We start from the raw sequence: 13,789 nt of genomic DNA on the forward strand, positions 1-13,789 counted from the left end.
GCTTGGCTTCTCCCGGTTCTCATTGACTCCTGTGATGTGAACATGGTCCACTAGGAACTGGATTAAATCTTCCACATTAATTCCACACAGGCCATGCGGCAACCACCAAATGGTAACAGATTTCAGTCCCTAACCAGCGTGTGCTGCCTGGATTCAGACCAGGAGCCAAAGTGTGAAAGTGTCTATCCCCTTACCAACTTCCTAGCTTTGCCAGGGGATCCTCTACTCTTTGAGCCCACATTAAGCTGAAACTCTTAGGAACAGATGAGCCCCCTGGATTGACCCTTAACCCCAATTCCTCTTGCTTTTGTTGGACTCCAGTAAGATCCCTGCGCGTTATCCGAAATTTATTAACGTGGAGGAGGTGGTTAGCTGGCTCTCTCTGTTACAATGCTCTTCAATTACAGCGGCAAGCCCGACGTGGCATGCAGCAAGTCTTGGCTTGCAGGCTTGCAACCCAGAGAGTGTCTGTTTCAGTGTGTGTGAGAGTTTATGTGCAGTGGCTCAGAGATAGCTCTGGGGGGAGGGGAGAGCAAAGCCAGCCACTCAGAAACAGTAGTAAAATCTCCCCAACACTTTAACTGTCAATCAGGCTCAATGGGGTATAAACCCTCCCCGGCGCTGCAGCTGTGATAGGCAGAGAGCGCAATGGGGAGAAATGAATAAGACCCAGAGCTGAAACAGTGCACAGCCTAATTCCCTGTCTGTGATCACAGATCCTCCACGTGAAAGAAACAGGAGCGAGGCAGTTAATCAGCTCTGCCTTTTGCAACAGGCTCAGAAGAGACTGCCTATAGATATTTATATAGATATTTAAGAAACCGACAGCCACCTTACACTGACTAGACCCTTTCTTAAAAAGAAAGTCCTGGCAAGCCTTAAGCAATTTCCTGAGTCTAAGAATAGTAATGGGCTGCCTGGAAGGCACTGCAAGCTGAAATTTGGAGACTTGGGTTGCTTCATTATTATTACTTTTTTTAAATAAAACCCTGCAATTTGGAAACTGGATTTTAATTTTGCACTTTTCAAGTGTAGGGGTTGGTGGGTTTTATTTTTTTTTCTTCCACCCCCCCCCCCTTCTCCCTCTCTCGCTCTTTTTAACTTAAACAAACTCTCTGTCCTCCAGTAGAAAAACATTTTACCTGCATGTGACAATCCCAAAGGGAGCTGAGCAGCGAGAGAGGGGAAGCAACTGTCTTCTGCACAATTTTACTCCAACCCCCCCCCTTTTTTTTTCTGGTGGGGGGGAAAGAAGGATTTTTCCCTTCCAAGGTTTTCTCTCCCCAGGGTTTTTGGAAGGGGGTTGAAGCCTGTTCCCCCGATTGGGGGGGGGAAGGAAGAGGGCGTGCTGCCCTTCAGACTCTCTTGCTTTGGTTTTGTGAAGGGCTGGAACAGTTTTTTTGGGGGGGTGGGGGGGTCGGGGGTCTTCCTACCCTGCCCTGCCTGCATCAAGAGGATGGTTTGGAAATGGCTGGGCGCGTTGCTGCTTTTCCCGGTGCAGATGGTCTATTTGGTGGTAAAAGCGGCCGTGTGCATCCTGCTGCCGGCCAGGCTCCGGGACTTGTCCGGGGAGAGCGTGCTGATCACCGGAGGGGGCAGAGGCATCGGTCGCCACCTGGCCAGGGAGTTTGCTAAACGAGGAGCCAGAAAGGTGAGGACTGAGCTGGGGGGCAGCCCCTTCCCCCGGCCGCCACCTGCTGCTACCAGGTCTCCCTGCGGGGTGGCTGGGAGAAATAGACCCTCAAAGGCCCCCCTCCCGCCGGGGGGTGGGTGGGTGTGGGGCTCAGCAGCAGGGGGGGGGCGGCTGCTTTGCAAACCCCCGTCATCCCAGCCTGCTGCCTTGGCTTGTGTGTCCTCAGCGCCTGCCCCCCGCCCTGCATCTGCCCCGGCTGCAGAGGGGTCTGTCTGGACCCGGGTGCGGGATTTGCGCGGGGCAGGAACTGGAGCTGCGTTTTCTGTTTACACGGTTGTCGCCTCCGCTGGGGCTCCGAGCGCACGCGGAAGGGGTGGGCGTGGGGCCCGGTTCAGGGCTGGGCACGGGGGCACCCGCTGCCTGAGAGGCAGGGAATCAATGGGGCTGACCCCCCTCCCCTTGCAGCCGTTTAGACGGGATCCTGGTCCGATTCGTAAGCGCCTGGAAAGAGGGCAGAGCCCGGCTTTTGGGGGGAGGGGCAGCCCTAGGCGGCCAGGTTCAGTTCACCGTGGTGGCTTTCCACTGAAATACCCCCCCCCCCAATCTAACCTATGATGTAGGGGTGTTGAGAGCCATTGAACCAAACTGTAAACCCTGCATATGATGGAAACCAGTTCAAGCCAGGCGGGTGCGGTAGCACCCCTAATTCCAGCACCTATGGTGGGATATGAAGCTGATTGTCTTTCTCCCCTTGAAAAGAGCTGGGGGTAAATCACATAGGAACCTCCGTTTTGGCCTTGGTGGGACTTGGGAAAGCAAACGCCACAACATGGCTTAGATAAAAAGAACAGAGGGACTTGTGGCACCTTACAGACTAACAAATTTATTTGAGCATAAGCTTTCATGAGCTATAGCTCACTTAGAATCATAGAATACCAGGGCTGGAAGGGACCTCAGGAGGTCATCTAGTCCAACCCCCCCGCTCAAAGCAGGACCAATCCCCAATTTTTGCCCCAGATCCCTAAATGGCCCTCTCAAGGATTGAACTCGCCACCCTGGGTTTAGCAGACCACTGCTCAAACCACTGAGCTATCCCTCACCTGGATGCATACTGTAGGTCATGAAAGCTTATGCTCAAATAAATTTGTTGGTCACTAAGGTGCCACAAGTATGCCTTTTCTTTTTGCGGATACAGACTAACACGGCTGCTACTCTGAAACATGGCTTAGATAGGTTTACACTTCAGCTGCTGTGAAGGGGCTGGCGGGAATCCCCCACTGTCAGCTCCTAGGAGACAATTGCATAGTGCATGGAGCTGGAGTAAATACCTGTTCAAAGTAAATCCTATATGCAACTTGCAGGGTGTATGTGAAACCGTTTGCCAAGATTCACCTGTCTACAGATTAGACATTGTGTGTGGCATTGAGATTTACCTGCATCTAGCTTTGGAGGGGTATGTGGCTTGAGCTATGCCTGGCGTACAGCTTTGGGTTTTGTATGTGTTTGAGTTTAAACCCTGCATTGAGATTTACAATTCCTCAGAGGCTGAACACACAAGTCATTGAACTTTGGACCTAGACAATCTGCTGACAGTGTACTTTCATCATCTATTAAAATACCATGATTCCTGACTTATTTAGTCAGACTGGGGCTGCGCTATGAAAGTATCACCATTTCTGTAACTAGTTTTATTAGCTATTTAGCTGCAGCCCTGTTAGAACAATGGTAATAAGCCCCAATAAAATAAGTGACATGGTGTGGAGGGAGAGGGAGCTGTTTTCACCAGGGGTGTAAAGCTGAAAACAAAATAATTGTCATCTGTTTCACAATACAGTTCATTTGTATATTATGTCATATAGAGAATCATAAAATGTCTCAGAGAGAGGGGTAAACCTAACTAGAAGGTGATAAAGTATTGGAGAGTTCAGTACTTTCTGTGAAAATATGCCCATGTTATCATTTATGTGGTGGTACATGGACAGAGAGTATGTTTTGGCTTTGCTCTCCATGTCTTCTGTCATCTTTTCTGGCTATCATCTGTCTCAGGAACTGTCTTCACTGAGAACCTTGGGCAAATGTCACCATTTCTATCCCATTAAGTCTGATGGAGTTGCGCTGAGCACGATTTGGCCCCTTTGTGTAACAGATGGTGGTCTGTATATAAAGCAGGAATTCTTGGAGTGGAACTTGACTTATAAAACCCAACGGTATTCCTCCTCAGTATTTGTTTAGGGAAAGTTTTCATAACTTCCACTGTCTTGCCCTGAGATTTAACTGGTCTCCCTTTTACTTCAAAAGCTGACTTCCTCTGTGTGATGCAGTGTCTTCCTAAAGGAATCAACCCATCTCTAAGGTAGCAGTCTCCTTAATTTTGTGTTTCAGTTGTAAACAACTGGAAAGAATTGCAAAAAAAAATTTTTTTTTAAATTTAAATTCCATATTCTAGTATGTTGCCAAGAGACACACAGGAGTTAAATATTCTGTTGTCCTGCTGTTCCTCTCCCATTCGAGTTAATTACTTCAGATAATTATGTCTACTCTGGAACTACCTATTATAGTTGGTTTTCCACTGTTGATCCTGCTTGTCTGATAGCAAGTTTTACAAACTCAGGCTCTTATCCCTGGTGTGAAATTCTGAGGTCACAAACATTGCTGGGTGATGGGGAGAGGAAGCTGAGATTAAAAATTCGGTTCTATCGGTGGATGCACAGTACGCCTTGATAGCATGATGACAGCAGCCATCTCTGAGCCTGCGCACCCAGGCATAGTGGTGGAGTTTTGGAGGTAGGCGGCGATATACAACCGTGTATTTGAGATTAGAATCTTCATACAGAGGGGTTAGTTGTTGTTGCTAGTGTATGAAGTCACTCCTGATAATTAAATGGGGGTTGGCTTTCACCTGAGATCCTATCCCTCTTACCATGGCCTGCTGGTGGGTTTTTTTAAGCATATGCAAGATATGGCTAAACAGATTCTGTGAGACAGCAAGAGACTATCCCAAGTGCTGTATCTCACTGAGAATCAGTTTTAAAATATCTGAGATTTTGAAGATTCTTTAAACTCTAAAATACGGTGTAATTTTCAGTTAAGATTGCAAAGATGTCAGCAAATAAGGGGGGGGGGGGTATGTGTCTGTCAGTGAATGCTGGGCTTGCGAAAAGAGCTGGATTGACAGCCCTGGAGACTGAAGTCCTCTATTGACAGGACAGAAGCATCATGGCCAGCGGTAGCGTGCAAGTTCCTTTCCCCACGCTGTCCTGCCAACGTACTTCAAATCTGATCTGGATGTACCACCTCAAGGAGAGAGCGTTTCCTCTTCGAGGGGTACTTTGTTTTCCATCTTCATTCATTCATTCATTGGCCTTTTTGTTGAAATGGCCAACGGGGGGACAAGTTAAGTGCCAGTTGCAACATTGGTTTTAGTTACGTGTTGGGAATACTTGTTAGCTAGGGTTTGGGACTGAGACCACCAGCAACCGTCAGAAAATAAGAGATTTGGGTTATTACTAGACCCAGGATGAATTTGTGCCAGGGGTATACCATAGAGATGAAAGGCTCTGTATCCCATTACTTGTGTCCTGAGACCTTTCAACTTCTCTGGAGAAAAGGTTTTCAGAACTTACATTTCAATAAGTAGCTGGGCAGGTGTAAAGGGATGTAGAATTGAAAGATGTTTAGCAGCACTTCTGGCAGAAGTGTACAAATCTAGTGTATATAAAGAGAGTTATTTGCAGAAGAAACTGGATGTGTCCTTGTCTTATCTCGGGTGAACAGCAACCCACTGCATTTGAACATACTCTTGTGAATTTTCTCCGGAAGGATTCAAATGCTCTGGTTCAAAATAAACCACTATCCCCCCCAGTGATGTGTCCAGTTTCAGAACTGCTGATTGCAAAGGTCAGCTGAGTCATATTTGCTGTTTATATTACTACCGTTCAAATACTGAAAAAGGAGAGGGGGACCTTTTTTTCTTTACATTTGGTTGATTATTGGTTGATTGAGTGATTAGAAAATCCAAAAGGCTTGGCATGATGTTGTCTGTAACTGTTACAACTTTTTACTCCAGGTTTATGTTAATTTGAGCATTAGCTCACAATGTGGCTTGCGGTCTTGTGCCATAATCTCACACATAGGTTGTGTAGTGGGACACACAGCTTGTCATCATGGGCCTTTAGCCAAAAGGAACAGCATAGATCTGCATTATTTAAAAACAAAAAAAAACCTTTATAAGTGATTTCAGTGTTGGATCTGTGATGGTGTGTCTTTATGGGGCCGTACTATTGAAAATACAGTTGCGATTGACCAGCACTCCTTTTCATAACTCTGTTTGTAAGAGACGTGTTATTGACTTAACGTTGGAAATTCTGGACCCTGGGCATCAGGAGTCCTGACCAAGAAAGTAGATTGAGTGAAATCAGTGAATGTATAAGGGGCTGAATGACTGAGTATGATTCATTCATTGATGGTTACATTTGGAGGGTACCGCTTGGATCGTCTAGTCTAACTCATTGCATCCTGCAGGATTTTCTGTTATACTAGTGTGGTCAAAAATCTGTCAAACCCCCCCCCCTTTTTTTTAATATAATCCCCAATGATGGAGTCTTGGTTACCACATCAAGCCATCTGTTCCGTTGTCAAATCACCCTTTTAAGGCAGTTTTCTTGACGTCTCACTTCTCCGTTACTAATTTTTATTTACTTTATTTATAGTTTTGTTTATTTAGACTGAGCCATGACTAAACAAAGAGTTGTTCTGACCGGACACATCCTGTAATGTTTGTCGTTGCCAGAATGTAATAAAGCTAACAAAAAAGCCTGTATAATTACTGCATAGAGATCACCCTTTGCTCCGACCTCTGGACTGAATTTTGGGTTCCAAACATAGCAATCTGAATTTTGCAGGGCATCTTGGGCTATCCTCTACTGGAAGCTGGACAAAATTGATTTTCATTGGGCACTGCATTGACGTGCATGAAATTTGGGCTCAGAAATGATCCAGGGGCATTCCCCCAAAGCATTCCTACAGGTGACCTTAATTATAGCAATGTTCTCCTGTTGCCTTTTTTTGTTCGTCCCATCGGTTTTTTTCTGAGTGAATCTGTTTTTAGTAGTATTCGTAGTTTCTCTGGAAATCTTTGCAGGTCGGTTCTTATCTGTACTAGGTGTGCCCAGTTGGCAACAGTAGCTGATGTAGATTGGACCGGTGGTGGCTTCTAAGCTGTCAGTGTTGTTCTTGGTGCTAGAGAGCTGCCCAAACTATCAGATAGTAACTCAGAGTGGCCTTGAGCTTGTGTTAATGCAAGCCTGATGCCGCAAGGTGCTGCACACCTCCCCAAAGATGTTGAACACCCTCAACTCCCATTAACTTAAGAACAGCCACACTGGGTCAGACCAAAGGTCCATCTAGCCCAGTATCCTGTTTTCCAACAGTGGCCAATGCCAGGTGCCACAGAGGGAATGAACAGAACAGGTAATCGTCAAGTGATCCATCCCCTGTTGCCCATTTCCAGCTTCTGGCAAACAGTGGCTCGGGACACCATCCCTGCCCATCCTGGCTAATAGCCATTGATGGACCTATTCTCCATAAACCTAACTAGTTCTTTTTTGAACCTTTTAATGGGTGTTATGGGAACTCTCCACTTTTGTAAGTTAAGGCCTCAAGTTTGCATTGGAATGTCTCCCCCTTGGCCTGTTACACCTTCTGGATGGCCACTTCCCTGCACTAGCAGAGACAAGATGATTAAAAGGAATTACTTGCTTGTGGTATGAAAATAAGGCAGGCAGACTGGACAGAAAGGAGCCAGTGCTTGATGGCGAGAATCTCCTATTGCCAATAAAAACGACAAAGAGAGAATTCCCCTGTCAGGCTGAATGTGTTGTTTTATGGCCATGACCTCACTCTGTCAGCACTTGAATCTAGACAGTTATGTCACAAAGTCTGCAAAATACTATTAACCAGGATGACGACATGGTGGGCAGCTGTAAAAGGCCGCCCTGATAATAACACAGTAATTATTTTGGGATGGTGAACAAAATTCTCTGCAAGTATTACTTGAGAAGTTTTGCTTTGAAAACTGAACACGGCTTTTGGGTTGGCTCATATTTCCTCCACCTAAAGGCTTGCTGGGTTTTTTCCCCCTCCCCCCAGCCTAAAACCAAAGAACAAAATCCCATGTGGCTTTATTCAAGCAAAATGTCCAGGGTCAAATCCTAAAGTCCTTCCTAATGTAGACAAACTCCCATTGGGTCAAATCCTGTTTGGTGATGAGTATATGCAACTTCCATCTACATCAATGCTGCAAATCCTGAACTCCTTACTCTGTTCCAGCTAAGATCTTACTCAGTCCTTATTCAAACAAGGCTCCAGGGAAGTCAGTGAGAATAAGGATGGAGGAAGGACTCAGGTTTCGCCCCAAGTTGCAGACCTTGAGTACTTCTCATGATCCCTCCACAGTAATCATGTGGATTGTATCTATGGGCCCTTGAATGTTTGACTCTGGCCTTTGTTAATCATGTTTAGATGTTGTTTTCCCTTTTGTATATATGTGTGTAGATAGTTGCATACATTTTTGAGGTGTTTTTGCCCAGTTCTATATATTAACAGGTCAACTGCATTATGGCAACTGATGGACTTACAAATGAAACCGAGGCCTTGAAGTGCTGACATACTACCGAGTCTGAAATTCAAAGAAAGACTTATCCACTGCTCTGATGTGCCCTTTATAGAAAGAGACTCAATAATCCATTTCGGAATGCACTGCTGAAGACTCTGAATACCCTGCTATTTTGTGTTTGAAAACTCTCTTCTGTGTAAAGCACCTGCCATCGGATACTTAATTTATAGGAATTTAAATCTGCCACATAAGTCCAAACAAGACACACCTCTAGGGCAGAAACATTCTTCAGAGGAAGACATTTCTAATACCCACAAGATGACAAAGGAGTGAAATCTGTGATATGGTGGATTTTGACTTTCATCCTGAATGGGTATGATCCTGTATTGGCAGGGCTGACCTAGCATACCCAAAGTAAATTAATTTTATTGCCTTTTGTTTCAAATTAGATTTTAAGATCTTCAGAATAGGGTTCATGTCATCACAGAATATCAGGGTTGGAAGGGACCTCAAGAGATCATCTTGTCTAACCCCCTGCTCAAAGCAGGACCAATCCTCAGTTTTTGCCCCAGATCCCTAAATGGCCCCCTTAAGGATTGAACTCACAACCTTGGGTTTAGCAGGCCAATGCTCAAACCACTGAGTCTACCTATGTGTTTGTAAAGCCAGGGCAATTTGATCCTGGTCATCACTGGGGCCATCGAATACAATCACAATACAAATAACAAACCAGACTCTGACATGTAGTTTGATTATAAATGTACCGTGGCTTCTAGTCTATGTTGACTTCAAAACAATGAAAGTGCCAGACTTAACCTCCTCAAGAGCAGGTGAATTCCAGTGTAAGGATAAAAGGTGGTTTCCTATCCAAGGACCTTCAGAACAGAGGAGTTGATCTTACTTGCACCATAATTCACCACTGAATTTGTTTTAGGTCATGTGATCTGGCACGATGAAATCATATATCCTTTCAGAACATGGTTTACAAAAGAAACTTACACTCCCAATCTCCTTTTTCCAGGGCCAGCTGTGGTAGGCAAGAAGTATTGTGCAAATAAGCATTCAGTTGGCTTTATGTACAAAGTTTTGAACTCTCAGTATAAAACTAGCATGTTATAGGGTTTGGATTTTGGATCAAAATGTATGAATATATGTACTGAAGCTCCTTGGTACTGTGTAGAGACATCAAAATGACAGCAGGTCAGAGACTATCTACCCATAGGTCGTCATCTGAGGTTTCCGAAATGGTTTAGTTACCTAACAATACTGAAGCCAGACATACTGAAGCTACGATTTGACCTGTCGCAAAAAGGGAAGCAGATGTGCATGTTTGAGGGGACTTTTTGCACAGAAGGAAGTTATTTAACACGGTGTAGATATCTGGGTACATTGAGGACATTTGTCTCTGCTGGATAAATATCACTTTGTAGCTCGTGAAACTCCTGTTCTGTGAACGCTTAGAGCTTGCATACACTGTATTGGAGGCATGATATACCCACCCTAGCTTTAATTTAGCTAGTACGAATACCAGTAGCAGTGAAGTCGGGGATTGAGCGGGGGCTGTACAAGCCCACCAGAGATTTAGTTGGGTGGCTAGCCTGTGCTGAAGGCAGTGCTGCCCCGGGGCTTCGCTGCTGTTAGCACTTACAGAATCATAGAATATCAGGGTTGGAAGGGACCTCAGGAGGTCATCTAGTCCCACCCCCCACTCAAAGCAGGACCAAGCCCCAATTTTTGCCCCAAATCCCTAAATGGCTCCCTCAAGGATTGAACTGACAGCCCTGGGTTTAACAGGCCAATGCTCAAACCACTGAGCTATCCCTTCCCCCTTGTTAAAGTTAAAGCTGAAGCTAGCTCCAGTATGTCAGCACATGCTGCAGTCACACCTCCAGTCGCAGTGTAGACTTATCTTTAGATACTACAGCACTGGAACTGGATGGTTTCAGGGCTTTTTTAAGGGGTTATGTGTGACGGAATTGCACCCCTCTACTCACGCCCTACAAACTATTATAATAATCTTTTGTACAAAATATGCCTTGCAAGGTATCATTTAAAAACTAATGACTCACCGGTCAATAATATCATGATGAAAGGCATGTAGCAACATCATATTTAAAGTTATGAACATAAACTGAAATCATGACTGAAGTGTGTTTGCCAGGCAAGTCTAGGGTGTGGGTAAACCTGATTCTTAAAGACAAAGAACAAGCTGATGCCTCTTGCCAGGTGTCATCAAAGCCTGATGGGCAATCACCTATCAAGGGCTATTCTTTGGCAAGGAAGGGGAGCAGAAACAGAGAGATCTGCATCTTAGCAGACAACAGCAGGAACCTCTTTCACCCTCAGACTCTTTGTCTTCATCCTTGCAGTGGAATGAACTTTATCTAGGGGTAACCCTCAGGAAAATGCAATTTCAAAGAGTGACTGAACTATAAAAAAGAGGGGCAAAAACACCCCAATTGATCTCTCTCCCAATCCATCTCTCTCTTTTCCACCTAAGACAAAAGAAACAGACTGTGGAATTTGGAAACAGAGCCTGACCTGAAATTTGGTCAGCCCTGTATCTTGGAAAATGTGGTAAGAATTTCACCTTGAACCAAGTCTAGTTTAAGTTTAGAAAGCGTTTTATCTTTATTTCTCTTGTAACTATTTCTGACTTTAATGCCTTATACTTGTACTCAAAATGTCTCTCTTTGTAGTTCAATAAACTTGTTTTATTCTTTAATAAAAATAATCCAATGTTGTCTTTAAACTGAATTGTGTGGGAAACTCCATTTATGGTAGCAAACTGTTGTATATAGATCCCCTTAGGGCCATAATGTACGTGGGCTGTCCAGGAGAGGGCTGGACAGTGCAGAACATATGTTTTTTTGAGGGAAATCCAGGACTGGGGAAGTGTTGGGGTCACCCTGTAAGTCGTAACCAATGCTGCCGGAAGCCAGAGTGTAACTGGTGTTTGCTAACAGGCTGCTGGGGTCAGAGTTGCTGGACCAGGGCTGTGGCTATACACAGACACTCAGGATGTGACCTGCATGCTGTTTGGCTGTTTGTGAGGTGACCAGGTTGAGTGCTACAGCAGCAAAGACATTGTGAGGCCCCCCAGGTTGTATAACCCCTCACCAGTGTGGATTATGCCCTGAAATGTCATAGGGGGTTAAAGCCTTTGACCTTGTGAGTAGCTGTTAGGTCTAGGTTAATAGTGACCGGAAATCCGTTACTCAGTGGCCTATGTGAGATGAGTTGGTAGGTCTCAGTCCAATTCTTAGTGGACATTTGTCCTCATTGTACAAAATACCCCATCAATTTGGAACTCTTGCTGAGAGCCTAACCTGTGAGAATGAGGTGTGATTGGGCCATGGTGTCTGATGTCCCTTGTCTGGGTCGATTGTCACAGTTAATGCACGTTCTCAGAGTAGTAGTGGGGAAGACTGCTTAGGCTGTACATATTCTATGGCTAAGGACAGGACTTTGCTTCCCCCAGCTGTTATTCGGGCATGTTTCAGTGGCAATAAATGAAGTCTCGTTCATAGCAGGCGTGGCAACCAAACTGGATTTGAAATGGTGATTGGAGAACACTGAAGAATTGGCAGTAATCCGTATTCCTATGGGTTAAAGGAGAAGAGTAGCCAGCATTGGTTCTAGAGACGGATTTCTAGGAGTTGTCCAGACACGTGTTGTTTTACATTTCTTTCGTACCATTCTAAAGTGATGAATAAACTTAATTATCGTCAGCCAACAAGGCATTTAATAAATAGACAATTACATTTATTTTTTGTCTCTCTCTTTCCATCCCCTTCTGTCCATTGTGCCTGCATTTTGCATACCTGTTCCCATGATGACCGTGCAACCTATCTGCAAGCTGCAGGAGCTGAGGAGAGAGGGCTGGGGAAAACGTTCTGCATTTTGAATTGTCTATGAGTATTTTCATGAAAAAGATTTTTGACAGCAACAAAAGTGAAAAACATCATCAAAAATGTTCAGGATTTTTCCATGAGCTCTTGTCAGGGGTGCTCAGCACCTTACAAGAGATACTGAGCGCACTGTAATAGCCAATCAAGAATTTCCTCTTTTGTGTTGTACATGGAGGTTTGAGTGATTATTTGCCCCCTCAATCCCCTCTCAATGATTTCATCAAACAATTAACCTTCCTTGCTGGCTTTGTTGACCTACAGCTTCTCAGAGTGAATCTACCCCTTTATACAGACTCTTGAAAGGCGTCCTCTCTGTAAGGATTATGTAATCACAGCAATGTTATTTAACTGCTTCCTGCTGGCAGCTAACTTTCCTGTTGATTAAATATGGGCCAGAACCCTTGATCCAAGTCCCAGGAATGGAGGGCATTTATTCTTCTGACCTGGACTGAGGCCATGGCCAGCAGCTTGAATAAAATGCGAAAAGACACCATCTCTAGCTGGCAAGTACAGCCAGAAATGTCAGATAGCCGACCTTGGGGTATCTGCGAAGCAGCGTTATGGCTGCTGCCTTTTTCAGTTTGTCCTTAAGGACAGACCTGGCATTTGCAACCCCACATGATGATGTAAGGCGATAAATAGCAATGTCATGGTGGAGAAAATCACATCGCAACATGGCGGTGTCTTGCAACCATATCATATCGTGGCGTCGTAAAGATGTAAAAGGTTAGTCCATTACAGCAGCGCTGTAGTGAGGGGAAATCATGAGTTTCAGAAGTTTCAGTGAGCTGCAGATCAGCGCTATACAGTTTGGAGAGCTTCACGCTGCTATCGGAGACCTTAGGTAGGTTTCAGCACAGATGAGGTATCTCATCGGGGTCGCAGCGAGGAAGAGGGGCTACACAGCCATGCTTTTTTTCAAACAGGAGAGGAGCTGGGTTTGATTTCAGTGTTGGTCCCTTCTTTTTTTTTTTTACTGGTTTCATCCGTCCCTGTTTCACCTGTGTGGTGCCATCCTCTATAAAGACTTGGAAACTTGCCTCAGTCTGTGTACATGGCACTCACATCTCGAGTCTGGCGCAGGTTAGGGAAAAGTTGACTCAGATTGGCAGAACTCTTTACCCCTGAAGCACTAAAATCTATACATGGCTTTTACTGCACTATAAAATGGTTGAACATGCTGTTGAGCTAGTGCCTAATTAGTCTGGCACAGCAATTTGCTTTAGGAGAGAAATGCATTCAGGGTGTCCGGTCAAAGGATTGCAACTGAAAAGTCCAGAAGGGATAAACAGTTCAATATCCTTTTTGGTGGTTGTTTTTGTTCTTTTCTATGTGGATGCTGGCGAGCAGAAGATACAAGGACTGTTTTGTGCTGTACCCAAATGGCCTTTGTAGTGCTGCAGGGAAGGAAGGGGGGATGGGGTGACTTGGAAACACTAATGTAATTGTGGAAGGCGGGATTGAGGAAAGAGCCTTTTGAAATTATGAATAAAGCCAAGTGCTCGCCTTCATGGCCCTTGGCAATTCTGTTCCACCCGACGTCTTTGGTCTTGTTTCTGATCATGTCACCCCCTGCTGGACTTTCAGTGATGCTGCCTCTGAGCACCCATTCATCTGCTTCTTCCACAATCA

At 45.0% G+C, this 13,789-nt stretch overlaps 1 protein-coding gene across 1 annotated transcript in view; it reads left to right on the plus strand.

Moving 5' to 3' along the window:
• Positions 1-1,456: 1,456 nt before the first annotated feature.
• DHRS3 (dehydrogenase/reductase 3) overlaps positions 1,457-13,789 on the plus strand; it is a 40,671-nt gene continuing 28,338 nt past the window's right edge. Inside the window, exon 1 of the mRNA XM_077837196.1 lies at positions 1,457-1,651. Within this exon, the coding sequence (XP_077693322.1) occupies positions 1,457-1,651 (195 nt within the window). The remainder of the gene's footprint in view (positions 1,652-13,789) is intronic.

The sequence above is a fragment of the Eretmochelys imbricata genome, chromosome 18 (genome assembly GCF_965152235.1).
Source record: "Eretmochelys imbricata isolate rEreImb1 chromosome 18, rEreImb1.hap1, whole genome shotgun sequence".
NCBI classification, from domain to species: Eukaryota; Metazoa; Chordata; order Testudines; family Cheloniidae; genus Eretmochelys; species Eretmochelys imbricata.